This window comes from Danio aesculapii, chromosome 19 (assembly GCF_903798145.1).
Source record: "Danio aesculapii chromosome 19, fDanAes4.1, whole genome shotgun sequence".
Lineage (NCBI taxonomy): Eukaryota > Metazoa > Chordata > Actinopteri > Cypriniformes > Danionidae > Danio > Danio aesculapii.
The window spans coordinates 14,636,218-14,653,507 of NC_079453.1; the positions used below are offsets into that span (position 1 = coordinate 14,636,218).

General features: G+C 32.2%; 1 protein-coding gene across 1 annotated transcript; it reads right to left on the reverse strand.

Moving 5' to 3' along the window:
• Positions 1 to 9,119: 9,119 nt before the first annotated feature.
• On the reverse strand, positions 9,120 to 13,636 carry edn2 (endothelin 2). The gene is given in 6 exon segments (XM_056480123.1): positions 9,120 to 9,964; positions 10,887 to 10,979; positions 11,697 to 11,810; positions 12,258 to 12,390; positions 12,393 to 12,410; positions 13,507 to 13,636. Coding segments are annotated over 6 exon segments (492 nt in total). The 5' UTR covers positions 13,568 to 13,636; the 3' UTR covers positions 9,120 to 9,891.
• Between the last annotated feature and the right edge of the window lie 3,654 nt (positions 13,637 to 17,290).

A 17,290-nucleotide genomic window follows, 5' to 3' on the forward strand; every position in this document is an offset into this window, starting at 1 on the left:
GCTTGCTGAAGGTTGTTTATAAAGCAGGTCTGAGCTTCTGCAGGGTCGGGAGTTTGTCTATCACTTTAGGCTATCTGTTGTACGTGTGCCACAACACAGGACTCACTGCGATCTGCATCTCCAGGTCTAATTCTCAAAAATGCCTCAAGTCCAGACATGATACCATCTGGGAACAGCAGACTTGTTTTGGGGTTCTAAGAAAGCAGACGGCTGGAGGTTGGCTAGCTGTTCTGAAACCCTGGAGGCCCTGATGCACTCAGTGCAAGTTCATTAGTCGACTTTCACCTTTTTTAAGGTAAAAATAAGTTAACTGAAACAACTTTTAGTGTTATTCTTTTAGTGAGCACCTCGGTCCCACTTTATATTAAGTGTCCTTAACTACTATGTAATTTCATCAAAGAATAAATACAATGTACTTACTGTGTTCATAATGTATTTGAGAACACTTGTGGTGCTCTTGGGTTGGGATAGGGGTAGGGTTATGGACTGGTTTGGTGGTATGGGTAAGTTTAAGGGTGAGTTAAGCTGTAAGGAATGGTCAACAGTGTATTTACAAATGTAGTTACAAAAATTAATTACAGATGTATTTACATACAGGTATTTAATCAAGCATAAGTACACAGTAAATACATGTATTCACACAGTAAGTACATTGTAACGAATTATTAATTTTGGTGTAAGTACATATTAGTTAAGGCCATTTAACATAAAGCTGGACCAACACCTCAATCATACCAAAAGCTACATGTAAATATGTTTCTGTAAAACCACATGTACTGCACAGGTTTCACTGCAGTTTCTAGATGTAAACACCAGGAGACCAATGACTTTATTCTTTCTATCACAAAGTATGATCCCAGAGCAGATTATTAATGAATAAGCATTACTATTGTCCAGTTTTTGCACAATATAGACCTCAATGTTGATGGTATGTTTCCCCATATGCACTACCTACTTTTCTGACCAGTCTGTTCACTCACATTCATTCTTATTTAAATGGTTTTATGGTTTTATTTATTATCATTTTTTTTTTTTTTGGTAGTAGAAGTAATAATGGGACAGTTGGTATTACCAACTATATTATAAGACATGTATCCGCCAGTTTCACCGACAAGACTTAACCCTCCTGTTGACTTTCAGGTCATAATGACGCCGGCACTGTTTTAACAGTATAAAAAAAAACTCCATAAATGACCCCAACATTAAAAAAAATATATACATTTTCTATATTTATGGATGTATACATTTAGGGTAAATCAGAAGTTCTGATGGGTCATTTTGATGGGTCAGCTATAAAGCCATTTTTAGACCATGACAACTACTGGCACCATTTACTTAATATCCCTTTACTTTTGGTCAAAAAGTAGTGTTGCCTATTAATTAAACCTTGATGAAACACTGCACACTGATGAGGGAAAACCTTGACAAAGTTTGTGACGAAGATGAGGTTGTTTCTTTATACAAAACAAATCTAAGAATCAAAATTAAATTTAGCCCTTTTGTTTTAGAGATTTAGTGAGGCGGGTCTTTTTTGAACCAAAGGTTGAATGCTCTAAATTAAATTCTAAGACAACAGAAGAATTAAGGCTAGTCTTGGAATAAAGGGTAAGCCCACACGGAATCTGCGCGCGCAGAAATCCGCAGATTTTAGCCGATCATTGAGTCTAAGTATTTACTTGTCTAAATGTATGTAAATTTATATTTATGCAGTTTTTAAATAATTTTCACTAATATTATTGTGATTATAATAATAGAATATTAAAATGTTCATATGATTAATTTACAAAACAGTTTGTAAAGTAACATTTTCTGTCTTTAGAGATATTAATGTGAGAGACTTGCTTTGTTTACCAATAAGTGGATCTCATTGGATTTGCATTGTAAACATTAAATAAAGTTAAAAAGGTATTTATTTTTATTTCATATATTATGGTTTTAGTTGCGATACTCCTAAAATTATTCTGCATAATCCGCAGATTGTTTGCAAATTCTCAGCAGAAAACAGCAAAAAATATCCTTACCTTCTGTCTGGCCTTAGTAAAGGGCATGCTTGAGCTGTCTTAACCAATAATATCTTGCACAGACAAATCTTAAAATATGCCAGTGTTTCACCTCAAGATGTACACAGAATTAAACTCTCCTAAGGCATTTAAAAAACAACATAAAATTCCTAAATTAAGTTGGCCTAGTTCTTGCTAGAAATAAGCCCTGTTTGTGAAATTGGTTCTAAATATCAATCATGCAACTATAGGAAATTATATATATGAGATTATGTGATATATCTTGTACTGTTTTCTTCAAAATACCTTCTAATATTCATTCATGGTTTTTATCTTACTATTCGCTTTTTTCACTGTGAATTATGGGAGTGACCTCTACCGGTGCACTATGTGTTAAAGCACCAAAACTGCAAGAACAAAAACAACAAAGACTAGAACAACAACAACAACAAAAGCCTAACCTTTAGTGGGACCACACCCCTTTCTGATATTTCAACACACTTCAAATTGTTTTGGGTCTCGGCTGACACCGTTGTCAGAAGCTTTTTTTTTTTTTTTTTCAAAGATTGCTTAGTGCACCATTAAACTGTAAACAATCAGTGATTAACATGTTTGGGCATGCAAACCATTTGACTGAGCTTTATTCACCATTGCAATCTCCAAACAAACTTTATTTTGGCCTGACTTTCTTTTAAAACTGTCAAGTATGTCCTTCAATTCCACTTGAACTATATCAGGGAATTTCAACAGATTTTTTTTCTAAGATGCTTACATTTCTTTTAACTAGAAAGGCACAAGCTGACATATTTGACTTTTTCAGTTTGTAGGAAACCAACTGTGAAAAGAGAACATTTTTTTCAAAATTTCTTTCACACTTGTTATTGTGGATTGATTCATAATTAAACTGCATGTTTATTTTGTTTGTTTGTGTTTTGTTTTACCCGAGAATAATGGAAATACACTGCATACACTGCCTGACAAAAGCCGTGTTGCCTATCCAGGTTTTAAAAAATAATAACTTGACTTCTTGTTGATCATTTGGCATCAGAAGTGGCTTATTTGAAAAGCAAAGGCCTCTAGATTATGCTTATTTTACCTAAATAAAATATCATCATGCCTTGATTTTTAATTATTTAATTAGAACAGTAAGGTCTGACTTTGCTTAGACAAAAGGCTTGTCACTCGACAGGAATAATGTGCAGTATAGAATATAAAGTCATGATGCAGTAGAAAAAGAATTATATTGTGTATGACTCTCATGAGCTTGGAGGACTGCATCCATACATCTCTGCAATGACTCAAATAACTTATTAATAAAGTCATCTGGAGTGGCAAAGAAAGCATCTTCTTGCAGGACTCCAATTCAGATTTCATCAAGATTCTTTGGATTCATCTTCAATGCTTTCATCCTTCATCTTACTCCTTACTCCTGTGGAGGCTGAAGTATGAGAAAGGAGTACTATCCTGCTGAAGAATTTGCCCTCTCCTGTGTTTGTAATGTAATGGGCAACACAAACGTCTTGATACCTCAGGCTGTTGATGTTGCCATCCACTTTGCAGATTTCTCACAAACACCCATACTGAATGTAACCCCCAAACCATGATTTTTCCACCCGGTTCCTAATAGGCCTTCTGCAGTATTTGTGATGACTGGGATGCAGTTTCAACAGATTGATTCATTGGAAAAATCTACCTTCTGCCCACTTTTCCAATATCAACTAAGTCAAGTTATTATTTGCTGCTCTTACAATTGAATTGGACGACAAGACTTTTGTCAGGATTGTAACATGGGCCATACAACAGCTATATTGAGAGCAGCTATATTAATAAATAATTATAATATAATAATTAATTTTAATATCATTTAATGTGTCTAACATGAACAGTTACAATAAATATTTTATTTTAGATAAGGATTATTATATCCTGACAAATTAACAGTAAAGTGAAGTTTTCAGTCTCCTGTAAATGAATGCATGCAGATCTGTAGATACACCTGCAGCCACTGCTAATTGGCCTGAACAAAAACAGAAATGCTTAAAGGGCACAAAGGAAAGATTAAAACAAAGCACACAGTGTTATGACAACCACAACAATTTAGTCAGTAATCAGTTCCGCTGTAGCCGCACCAGTTCCTCTAGCTGAGTGTTTTTCCATTTCTTTCCTAGTAGTTTGTCACTGTGTCTGAAGGAATGCGGCGGGAATGTGCAGACGACATCCTGTTTTTTCTTACACTTAGTCAGCTGTTACTCTCAAAGAGCTGTGGTGAGCACAAGGTGCTTTCATCTCTGCTAAAGAAAGAAAAAGAGACGGAGGGGAGAAAATATACGCTGCACAAGTATTTCTGACCTAGTTGCACATATGGTAAATTAATTATATTCCACTTAAATGTGCTGTCTTGCTTGGATCCTGAATGTGACATAAGAGAAAATATATATACAATATATCACATAAATTAAGAATGTTTCCACAACTTTTTCACACTGTGGCCATAGTATAGTATCGTGTGCATGATTTACTTAAATGTACTAAGTTGTGGCCTTATATACACTCTTTTCTGTGTGGGCTCTGTAGTACTGAAATATCATTAAGTCAATCAAGTCATTTCAACATATACAGTGCAGTACACAGTGAAACGAAAGGACCAAGGTGCTACATCAAACAACATAAACTGACAACATAACACAGACTATGCACTATTTAAAATTAAAAAGGATGAAATAAATAAGATAACTTAAATAAAAATAAAATAAGAGCGCGAAGTGTGGTGGAAATCTTTCAAAAAGTCAGGTAGTAAAAGACATTATAGTATTACAGGTCTAATTTATGGCTGTTATTGGAATGTTAATTTAGTGCCGTTTTAAACACTTTGCTGTGTTTCATTAATTATTGTAGTTAGTAGCACTGACAATCAATGAACAATATATTTATTACAGTATTTATTCATATTCATCATTCTTTAACTCACGGTGCATTAACTAATGTTAACAAGCACAAATTTAAATAATTTGTTAGTAAATTTTGAAATATGATTAATAAATGCTATATAAGTATTGCAAAAATGCTGGGTTCCACACAATTGATTTGTGTTGGGACAACATGAAGGAATTAAGTTAACTTATTAGTTTTTACAAATTTAAGTGGATTGAACGTAAAACATTTAAGTTGTCTCACAACAAAAACACTCAAGATTTGTGTTGTTTCAGCTCATTTTAAGTTGTTTGAACAAACAGCAAACAATTTTTTTTTAAGTATAGTTCATCTTACACAATTAATGGACATAAACATTTAAACCTTATTTAAACCTTGATTCTTCATATTCTTTCGGCTTAGTCCCTTTATTTTATACCTTACTTTTAAAATTATAATTGTACACAGGGTTAACTAAACTTGTCTGTAAAAAAAAACTGTAAAAACTAAAACTGTAAACTAATACCTACCTTTTACAGATAACATACATGAATATTATGTAAACTGTGTTTGTAAACATGTGTTTTTTAATTGTATTGTTGTTTTTGATTTTTGTCATTATCTATTTTTCGAAGTTTCTATTTATTTATTTATTAGTTTTGTCATTTGAATATGTATATGTGTGTATGTGCAGTATATGTGTATAAACATAAAAAAGGGTGTGGATGTGTGCTGTTTTGTAAGCTGCATTGTTATTGTATGCCTATTGATGGAGGGGAAAAAGGAAAAAAATATATTTTATATATATACATTTATACAAAATATATTATATATTTACATAAATATATATATAAATACATATTTGGGGAAAAAAGATGGTATACAGATTTCTTTAACAACTGATTTGACTATTAAACTTTATGTATTCATATTGAAATAGTATTGAATTGAAGTTGTAAATAAAACAATCGTTACTAAAGATCGGTAGCACTTTATTGTGATGGGGCATTTGAGTATTGGTAGACTGTCTGCTTAATATGTGTTGATACTGCTCCTTTAACAGACATTTTACTTACTATAAGAACTTAGCAGAATTAGTTTGCATGTAGATGCAATGTACTGTAGCTTAAACTCAACAAGCGGACAATCAAAATAAGTGTGACCTTTTCATTTAATTGATTGATTTTGCTCATTAGTAAAATTAAAGGGATAATTTACCAAAAAATGTACTCACTATTTATTCAACCTCAAGTGGTTCCAAACCTTTGTGAGTTTTCTTTTTCTGTTAAACACACACAAAAAAATAAAATATCTTGAAGAATGTTAGAAACCAGAAACCATTGACATCCACAGTACTGTAAGAAAAATATACTAGTGGTCAATGGCTACCGGTTAAAATATATTAAAATATCTTCGTTCAACAGTTTTGTGATAAGCGAAGGATGAGAAAATTATGGTTATATTTATATATATATATGTATATGTATATATATATATATATATATATATATATATATATATATATATATATATATATATATATATATATAATTTTCTGTTTTTATTGAACCTAACAAACAATTTCTGAGTGAAACTATAGTTACAGTTATCAGTGTAGTTGCATTACTCACCCAGTTATGTAAAAAATTGCAAACACTTTACATAAGAAATTTGATACAAGCCAAATTCTATAGATCAGCCCGCATAATGCGACTTTGCTCTGCATTACGGATACATTGAATGTTCCTTGGAATTTCAAACCGCACGTATTGAGTAAACATTTGGGCAGCTTGAATAGGGTGGCAGACAAAGAGACTGCACATCTTCACAAGATAAAATACCATCCCGGACAACTGTCAAACAATGCTTAAAAAAGAACCAACACAAATGTTTTTAGTCTCACTCATACATCCAACTATTAAGACTAATAAGAAAAGTATGTTGTGCACTTGTTTAAATGCACATGTGAAATACTGAGTTTGTATGAATTAACCATTTTTATTAAGACAATAAAGAGTAATAATCACCATAATAATTTTTTTTTATAAATATAAACTTGTATGACAAATATAGCATAATTTATACTTTTATTTATTGGCACATATATTACTGTATATTAATTTTTCCATATGGTTTAACAGACAGTAAAATTGGCATACAACACACCTCAGAAAACATAAATTAAACCTCAGAAAACATAAGTATTTGCAACTGAAAGTGTATTGCTCATAATTTCACAACCAACAAGTGAACAGAACAAATAATGCATGAATGCATCTTTCATTATAAAAGTGTATTACAATATTTTTATGATAGATTCACATTGTGTAGGAATGACATTTTACTCTGGATTTATAGTATTGGATGTGATCCAATACTATAAAAAGCGATTAGTTACTTTACTTGAAAAAACGAGTAATTGCCTTAAAAGCACAAATTGACTTTGCATAAAAATAGAGAGATTAAACCTGTTGTCCTAAAACTTGTAACTGATAAATTGATTTAATTTATGCACAAACACTGAAAAAAACATCTGAAAATGAACAGTTACTGTTAATGTTATTAACTGCATTGTTGGAAGTTGATCTCTGTCAACTTTTGATGTTGAAAATTCTATTCTGTGGTTTAACAAAATGACTTTTATTGACCTTTAAGAAGTTTTTAACAATAGATTGTATAAGAAAGAATATATGATAGTGTGAAAAAGTGTTTCCCCCTTACTGATTTCTTTATTTTTCTTGCGTTTTTATCACACGTTAATGTTTCAGATCATTAAACAAATGTAAATATTAGTCAATGATAACACAAGTAAACACATTTTAGCTTTTTATTATCAAAAGAAAACAAAATACAAAACTATAGCCATGTTAGAAAAAGCCTTTGCTCCCTAAACCTAATAACTGGTTTGGCCACCCTTAGCAGCAGCAACTGCATTCAAGCATTTTCGAGAACATGCAATGAGTCTATTACAGTGCTATGGAGGAATTTTGGCCCACTCATATTTTGCAGAATTGTTATAATTCCAGCCTGATCTCACAAGGAAACATAACTATTTTACGTTTTATAATTTTAGTCTAATTCATACGATATAGCAACTAGATCAAAAATTTATGAATTGCCATGGTATCGTGTTGGTAATTCAGCCACATTGGAGGGTTTTCAAGTATAAACCACCTTTTTAAGGTCATGCCATAGAATCTCAATTGAATTCAGGTCAGGACTTTGACTAGGCCACTCCAAAGACTTAATTTTGTTTTTCCTCAGCCATTCAGAAGTGGACTTGCTTTAGTGCTTTAGATCATTGTACTGCTGCAGAACCCAAGTTTGACTTGAGATCACTAACAAATGACTGGAAATTCTCCTTCAGGATATTTTGGTACACAGCAGAATTCATGGTTCCATTTATCACACCAATTCTTCCTTCACCCCACCAGCACATCATTGTATAATGTATATAGTATTTAAAAAGTTACATAACGGAAAATGTACTGGTAAGTTATTACCAGGGTTTTGTTCCGTAAATAACAAAACCAATCCAGACAGTATACCACTTCAAACTATTAAAAATGTCATTAATTGACTACCATTTACCATCAAAAAGAATTGGAGGAAAAAGTAAAGATCCCATAATGCAATAAGAAACACCCCAGAACACAGGAAACAGTTAATTTATGGATATGATTTATAGTGTAGTTCATTTATTTATTAATGTTAAGACAATGAGTTTAGTCACTTTTTAATTAGTCTGCTAATAGTTTTAAAAAGTCTACATGTTTTTTTTTTTTTCTGTGAGAAGTCAACTATTGCTATTTACAGTGAATGCAATTCAACAAAACAGAAAACAGACTAATCTGTTATTTGAAAGTATATGTTTGTTTATTAAAAGATACAGCAATACAAAAATAGACTTCATTAAATAAAATAAATAGACAACAACAAAATGGATTTGAATATTTGAACATTCAAGTATCTGTGAAGTTTTTTTCTTCTTCTTCTAGAAAATATGAACATGTGCAGAATAATGACACATTTTGCAGTAGTCAAAACATAGTAGTCATTAGTATGTAAAACAAGCATACATTTAAATATATTCCATATAATATGGAATAGGAATTCAGTAGTACTACAGTCTTTTACATAATGAATGACCAGACAGTAACAGCCAGTTTGTACTTTTGGAAAAAACAATAACAACAGTTTTTTGGCAAGCTTTGTGCTATTGAAACTTGCTGGAATCTGAACAATTAAAAAAAGCCTATTGGAAGTATGCAATAAATACTTCCGCCTTCACTCAAGGGAAAATGAGGGGAAAACATGGAGGGAAGAAGGAGTCATAAAAAAGAAAACACATAAACATTCCTCATGGCATTTTCTCATTTTGTAAAAATACAAAACAGATCAAAGAAATGATAAAACTAAACTCCAAATTAAAATAAAATAAATAAATACATATATTAATAAATAATTAATAAATAAACAAATAAATAATAGTATTTATCTCTGATACAGAGGGAAACTTTAATAATGAGTGTTAAGAAACAGTGTGTACTGGGTTATGGCTTCATTTGAGGTTATTTCATCTAATTATGCATAGCTAATGTGTAACAAGCACACAAAAATAATGTTTTACTGAACATTTAGTGTCAAAAAATTAGATTAGGCTTTCAGAAAGCCTTTCTGAGCTAAATGTTTACTCCCTCATGTGGCATATGCCACCAGTTCACTGGTGTAAAAGTGGAAATGTCCTTCTATTCACCATATAAATCATCTTTGCACTTTAGCGAACAGTGGTTTCGGCTCCAGCTCAACTGAAGTATCTGAAGGTTTGTGCCTCAGTGGTTCAGTTCATCTGGAATTCTGAGAATCCGCCATGCTTTTGTCCTCCTCTCAAGAAGCAGATCCTCTTCATCCAGGAATGATTTTGTTCAGAAGCTCACTTCTACAGTCATTTCTCTTCTTTCTGCAGTATCTCACTCTCTGTCTAGCTGATCCTGGATTTCTTCTTGGGTGAAGCAAATCGTGTAGCTGTCATGAGGTTGTCTTTTACCACCCTCCTGCAAACGAAAAATGACACAATATTTACTCCCAAAGCTAGACAAAATCATCATGTGATGGACATTAAAGGGATACATGTAGTTCACCTAAAATTCAAATTTATCCTAATTAAATAATAAATATTATAGTATTTTTAGGAGATACTAAATTTTGCACTTATTATTGTACTTATTTTGTAATTATGCTAAATTGTAATAATGCAGTAGTTATAATACAATTACTACTACTTAACCACTTTTGATTGTTGGGCTGACAATTTTTTTTTTCAATTAATGAAATGAAATAGTAAAGTGCATAGTAATTTATTGTTATGAAAACATCCACAAAAATAGAACTTTCAAGTTTAATACCCTGTAAAAAATGCTGGGTTCCACACAATTGGTTTGTGTTGAGACAACTTGAAGGAATTACACTAACTTATTAGTTTTTACAAATTTAAGTGGATTGAAAATAAGCTGACCCCCAAAAAACTTCAAGAATTGTGTATATTTAGCTTAGTTTAAATGAGCAGTTTAAACAAACAGCAAATGTCATTTGTATAAAAGCAAGTATTTGTATAAAAAATGTTTACTTTGGAAGATTAGCTTTTAGGAAGATGTAACTTTCATGTTGTAGTAATAAACAATATAAAAAATATTTGAAACAACACAACTGTTGAGTTTTCTTAGGGGGACAGCGTAATTATTTTATGTTCAATCCACTTAAAATTGTAAAAAAAAAACATTGTCAACTTAATTAACTTGTAGGGATTCTGTGCATTTTTTACAGTGTTTCAATTAGACAAAACATATATTTAAAAAAAAAAAAAAACTTATTTGTTCTCATTAACAATTTTATAAAACACATTCCAAAGTTGTGTTTCAGATTTGAGACTGATATCTCAAAAAAAAAAAAAAAGATCAAGTTTTCAGTGAGATTTACCTGAGCGACAACAGCAGATGATCACTAGTTTTGTCCACGTGATTTGACTGGTTATCAAGTTGAGTCACAAACTCCATATCTGGATCTTCAGAACTGCAAACAAAATTTGAGAATACATTTACATACAAAATTCACCAGTAATAATCTGCTCATTCAAATGTGTCTAAATAGTAACACTTTATTTTGATGGTCCATTTAAGTATTAGTAGGCTGTCTGCTTAATATCTGTTGATACTGCTCCTTCAACAGACATTTAACTGACTATAAGAAACTTTGCAAGTACATGTCAACTTACACTAACCCTAACCCCAACTTAACAGTGTATTTATAATCTAATGAGAATTAGTTGCAATATAACTAAAATTCAACAAACGAACCATCAAAATAAAGTGTGACTGTCTAAACGTTTACCAATGATTGCAGATAAAAATAAATATATTTCTTTCATATAATCTCAATAACTTGCTCTTGCAAACTCAAAAGAAAAAAAAAATCCATATCACTTCCACACAAGACAGACACAAGCTAATGTCTTCCTTGAACTACCACAGGAATGCAACCATAACCAAAAATAGCTGTACTTTGATTTCATGACCTGCATGGCTTAAAACTACTTTAGCCATTAGACAGTTTCTTGTTCTCTTTTTCCACTTTCATCTCAGAGATGAGGATGCTTGGTAAAACCCCCCATACAAGCTGCCCGGATCTCCACACGTCATACATGAATGCTTATGGAATTTGCAACAGACAAAATGAGACGTTTCACTCTGATTTGATCTTCAGGGTGGAGCGGGAAGAGTCTGAGCTCACCTGGTGTGACAGAAGCTGGAGCAGGTACGGTCGGTGGGATTCGCACATTCACATCTACTAGTTGAACGCCGGCGACGAGATAGAGGACTTCCAAGACCAAACGGAGTAATCTTACTGTTGTACAAAGGGAAAAACAGAGATGTGTAAGTGGCAAAATCCAAACAACACAAGAAATGCATAGTTCACCCAAAAATGAGAAATGTCCACATTACTTGCTCACCCTCAGGTGGTTATAAACTTTTATGAGTTTCTTTCTTCTTTTATTCTTTCTTTTTTTGAAGAAAGCTGAAAACCTGTAATTATTGACTTCTGTAGTATTTGTAATTGGAAGTCAATGGTTGTAGGTTTTCAGCTTTCAACTGAATAAATAAATTCAAACAGGTTTGGAACAAGTGAAAGGAGAGTAAATGATGTCAGAAATTTCAGTTTTGGATGAACTTTGGATGTACCATTTCCAAATGGAACTTTTCAAACTTGCACCACTTACCAATAAGTTTAAAATATAGGTGAGTGTAAATTATAGTTTCTTTTAAAATCAACTATATTTTAGGGAACACTTACTTTGGTGTGTTGACCCAGATGATGTCCAAATGGCAGAAATAGATGCACTCATTGTCTAACCAGCTACTACAGGAACAGCGTTTGGTACGGACTCTTTTGATAGCAGGTGGATTGCTAGATGCTTCAGGTTGTTAGATAGTGGATATCCAAACCCTAGGAAAAACACAGAATCCATGATGAAACATGTTCACGCAATGATTTTTGCCAACCTAAACTATACTTCTTGTGCTGGAATCTACGTTTGCCAGCTTTATTGACATTTAACGTAAACAAATCAATTTGTATACAATCTGTGATTAAAACCATCTGTTATTTTTTACAAGTGAGACCTTCTGCTACTTGTTTTGCATCTTTGAGTTTCACATTTGTACAATTTATTTTTTTAAATTTCATTTTACTTATGCTGGATTTTAAATATTTAATTTTAAATAAATATATCTATACACAATGTATATATACACTCAATATAGAGTGATGTATAATATTAATATTGTTTGTCATTTTACGGTAATATGTTTGTTATTTTTATGTATATACAGTACTACATTGTAGAGTGACTTATCTATTCTATATTAAGTCTTTTGATTTTATTTCCTCTTAATCTAATAAAAACACAAATACTACAGTTACAAATACAATATAAACATCACTCTATATAGATATGAGGCTGAGTAATAACCGTCACACTTATCTTTAAAGGTGATATGCCATAAGTGATTGTTTTGTGGTTTAAGTTTTGGCAGAGGTCCTCTAGTGGGGTCATGTAGTTCAAGATAAAGCAATTATTTGCAGATTGATCAATGAGACATAAAGATACATGCCTTTTCCCATAAAAAAAATATATTTGGGGACTTATGGAGTTGCGCTTAGATGGATTTGCTTTTCAGTGTTTTTGGAATTTCAGCAGTGAAATTTAAACGACACTGAACGTCAACTCTGAGAACTGGACTTTTATGTTCAGCTGCTTTGATAAAATCTACATTGTAAAAGCTCTCTAGAAATAAACATGAATTAAATTAAATTTGAATAATCTGAAGAATTCTTTAAACTGTCATTTAATTTTGCGAAATGGAAAGCTTTCGTTAACAATAAGTGTAAAACTGAAAATCTAAAATGCATAATTACACCCCACAACATAAAACACACATTCTATGGAAACTGAAAGCAGTTCATACATTTGTGAGCCACACTAGAGAACAGAACACAGAATTTTCTTTCAATTAAATAAATAAATAAGCAGGTGTCTTACCTTGCTGCAGGACACATAGTGTAGCTATGACCAAAAAGGCAGTCTGAAGTGTAAAAGCCATTGTGGAGTTTCACACGGCTGTTAAATCCAGTTGAGTGATGCCTGTACAGTTAATGTCTACAGTGAGAGACTGACAGGTGCTTGTGTTCAACTCAACCTGCCCGCCTTCCATTTATCCTCTCATAAGCTCCGCCCATTGTGCCTATTACACAACAGTGACTCCCACAGCGAGTCCAGACATTCCAGTCTCCGGATTGGTTCCAGGGATGAGGAATGAAAGAAAGGTAAATGGAACAGACAGTGATGTCATCAACTCCCACTGGATAAATCAGTCACAGAAACAGGAAAGTGTTTTTTTTTTTTTTCTCAATCAGGGACATCCACGCGCTGTCATCATCAAAGCAGATAACGTTTAATGCATGTTTTGCATGTGTCCAGCGATACATTCCATTAACCACAAACCTTCTGCAGGAAAAAGCAGGACTGATAGAGAGGATCCAGGATATCCACTTAAGGCCAGGACTACAGATTATGGATACTGCATGGGTCAAGAGATAGAAAGGATTTCTGAACTGATATATTTTATTTTGATTATGAATTTACATAAAACTGAAATTTTCAATATTTTTTTCTTGATATTTAATAAATCACATTTGCATGCAACATACAGTAATGGCATTTTTGTGACTGCCTTCTGTTATGATACAGTACACAAGTCCCCCATATAAAACAAGCATTATTTAAGGATCACAATAAAGCTTCAAAAATATATTTTTTTATATTTTAATTTGAAGACTGAAATTTTCTTCTAAAATTAGCCAATATTTTTGTTCCATTATTTCACTTTAGAGGCAATGCAAATAACCTTTCGCCATAAAAGTAAGATTTACTGAACATACACACATGGAGCTTGCGAAAAATGCTCATTTAGGAGGAACATTTCGGATTGCATTTAGAGGTTTTTGCATTTGAACTCTTCAATTGTATATTTTTGCCAGTATCCTATAATCCACATGGTCCATTTGAAAAGTTATTTTAAAATAACTGCCTTTTTTACATATTATTTATGTAAGTTTAACAGTTACATGTACAGTATACAGCAGAATAAGTGAATTTTAATTCACTTTAAAATTAGATTTTTATAAAGGTGATTTATTTGACTCTCCAATGATGCATTTAATCAAAAGACAAAAAAATGCTGATATATATTATTTAAAAAATGTTAATAGTATATTTCATCAAATGATTGTGTTGAAAATGTTTTAAATATCAATATTTATTACTGATGCAAAAGCTGGATTTGCAGCATCATTACTGCAGTCTTCAGTGTCACATGATCCTTCAAAATTAATATTCTGATTATATCATTGCTCACTCAATATTTATTCATATTTTCAATGTTCAGAACAATATTGCTACAGTAATAATTAATTTCTATCTATTTGTCTATCTATCTATCTATCTATCTATCTATCTATCTATCTATCTATCTATCTATCTATCTATCTATCTATCTATCTATCTATCTATCTATCTATCTATCTATCTATCTATCTACTATATTATTATATATTATTTAATTTTTTATTATATATAAACATATATCTTATTTTATTATTTTCATGAATCATGTTATTTTTCAATTGTGCTCTTCAATGCACAACATAAAAACATGCTGTCTGAAAATGACTAAAAATTGAGTTTTTGTAAATAAGCTCTTCATTAATACATCATACAATGTGACTTGTTTGACATTTGCTTATCCGTAGGCATGAAGGCTATCCTATTTACCCTTGAGAAAAATGAAATAACATTCACTAAACATGCAAATGACACATTAAACCCCATCAGCCGAGGTAATGACAGGATCATTTGTCTGTCCTTAATCCTATCAGCACCATAACAAATGTCACTGATTCTAATATGCAAAATCTTGTAACTGGAGAAAGACAGTTTATCACGCACTGGAAATGTACACAAAGTTTGTTAAAGGAAATAACCACTTGAACCATTAACTGCAGTTCTAAGTGATCTTTCAGACATTTCTCACATTCATTAATTCATTTTCTTTTCGGCTTAAGCTCCTTTATTAATCAGGGGTCGCCACAGCAGAATGACTTATCCAGCATTTGTTTTACAGAGCGGAATACCCTTGCAGCTGCAACCCAACACTGGGAAACATTTCTCATATTATGACTTAAAAAATATATGGTTACAGAAGATATATTGTAAGAAATCATTATTCTACCAGAATACACTCAAAGACATATATCCATGTACTTAGATGTATTTGCATTCAAAACGTAAAACCAAGACAATGCACATATTGTCAAAATGCACTGACATACATTATATCTATTATAGTAGTTGTGATTTTTTTTAAGCTGGTATTGGTCTGATACTCTTAAATAAATCTCATGAAGGATTTTCTTGCTTGGCCGTAGTGTATGTGTGTGAATGTATGAGCTTTGTCCAGTACTGATTTGTGGCTGGAAAGGCATCCGATACATAAAACATATACTAGATAAGTTGGCGGTTCATCCCACTGTGGTAACCCTGATAAATAAAAGGACTAAGACGATGGAAATTTAATGAATATATGATTTTCTTGGCCAAATCATAAGAAATGAAGCAAAATTTATTAAGATTTCACTTTTTTCACCCTATGAACTGGAAAAAATATTAAACCCAAGAAGTCACTGTAGGGGGCAGGAAATGCCAGAGTGATGTCACAGTCCACTAAACATGGCACCATATACAGAGTATTTGTCCTGTTGGAAATATGGGGCTCAAAACCATAAAACAATAACTAAAGCAAATGTTTGTTGAGTCTCTCTTCACAGAGCGATAACCAATAGCATCAGTTTTTCAATCTTTATTGATTCTGCCCATCCTGTTTCGTTGCACCATTCAATTTTACTCATGTTTAAATATGATATATATGAACTTTAAAAAAATGCAACCAGTGAAAATAAAAATGCAACCAACTGAACATCACAACATTTCTAAAAATCATTTGTCCTAAAACAGGTTGTTGTGCTTCACAATAGTTAATGATTGCACAGTACAGTTGTAAACACTTCAGTCTCTCTTTCTCCTTCTGTCTGTTTTTCTGTCTCAGTCAGTCTCTATAGTCACAATCTAACAATGTCGCCTTATCCATTTCCTCTTACACTCATGGTGGTGGCTTGTTGAAAGAATGTGGCAACTGACAAACACAAAACAACTGAAAGCGTCTGTGGAATTACAGCGGAAGCTCTCAGGAATGTACTGCTCTACCTGCACTTTCACACCTTATATGTGCGGCCATAAGACTTTCCTGACCAAAACTGGTCACTGTGTATGAGAGAGAGAGAGGAGAGAGAGAGAGATAGAGAGAGAGAGAGAGAGAGAGAGAGAGAGTGAGAGAATAACAAAGATGACATGCAAAATGTGCTCAACGGAAATAATGATGTCATTGTTGAAACTGCTTTCTGGTTTAATGATTCTCTTTTTTTGTCTATTTACCAACTAATACTGAATAAAATAAAAGAAATAAAAATGTGAATAATAAAAATTGAATATGTTCAAAGAATAAAAGTACTGTAAATGTATTTATAATAATTTCAGATTTAATTTAAATAACCTGTTTGTGTATGTCAGGCCCGTAGGCAATGGGGGTTTGGGTGGTTCGAAATACCAACGCCCTCAATGAAAAAGGTCTAGAATTAGTCCCATACATGAGTTCAATTTTCCATTTTGACAAGCTTGCCATAATAAATTGTGAAAAAAAAGACAGCGAAGA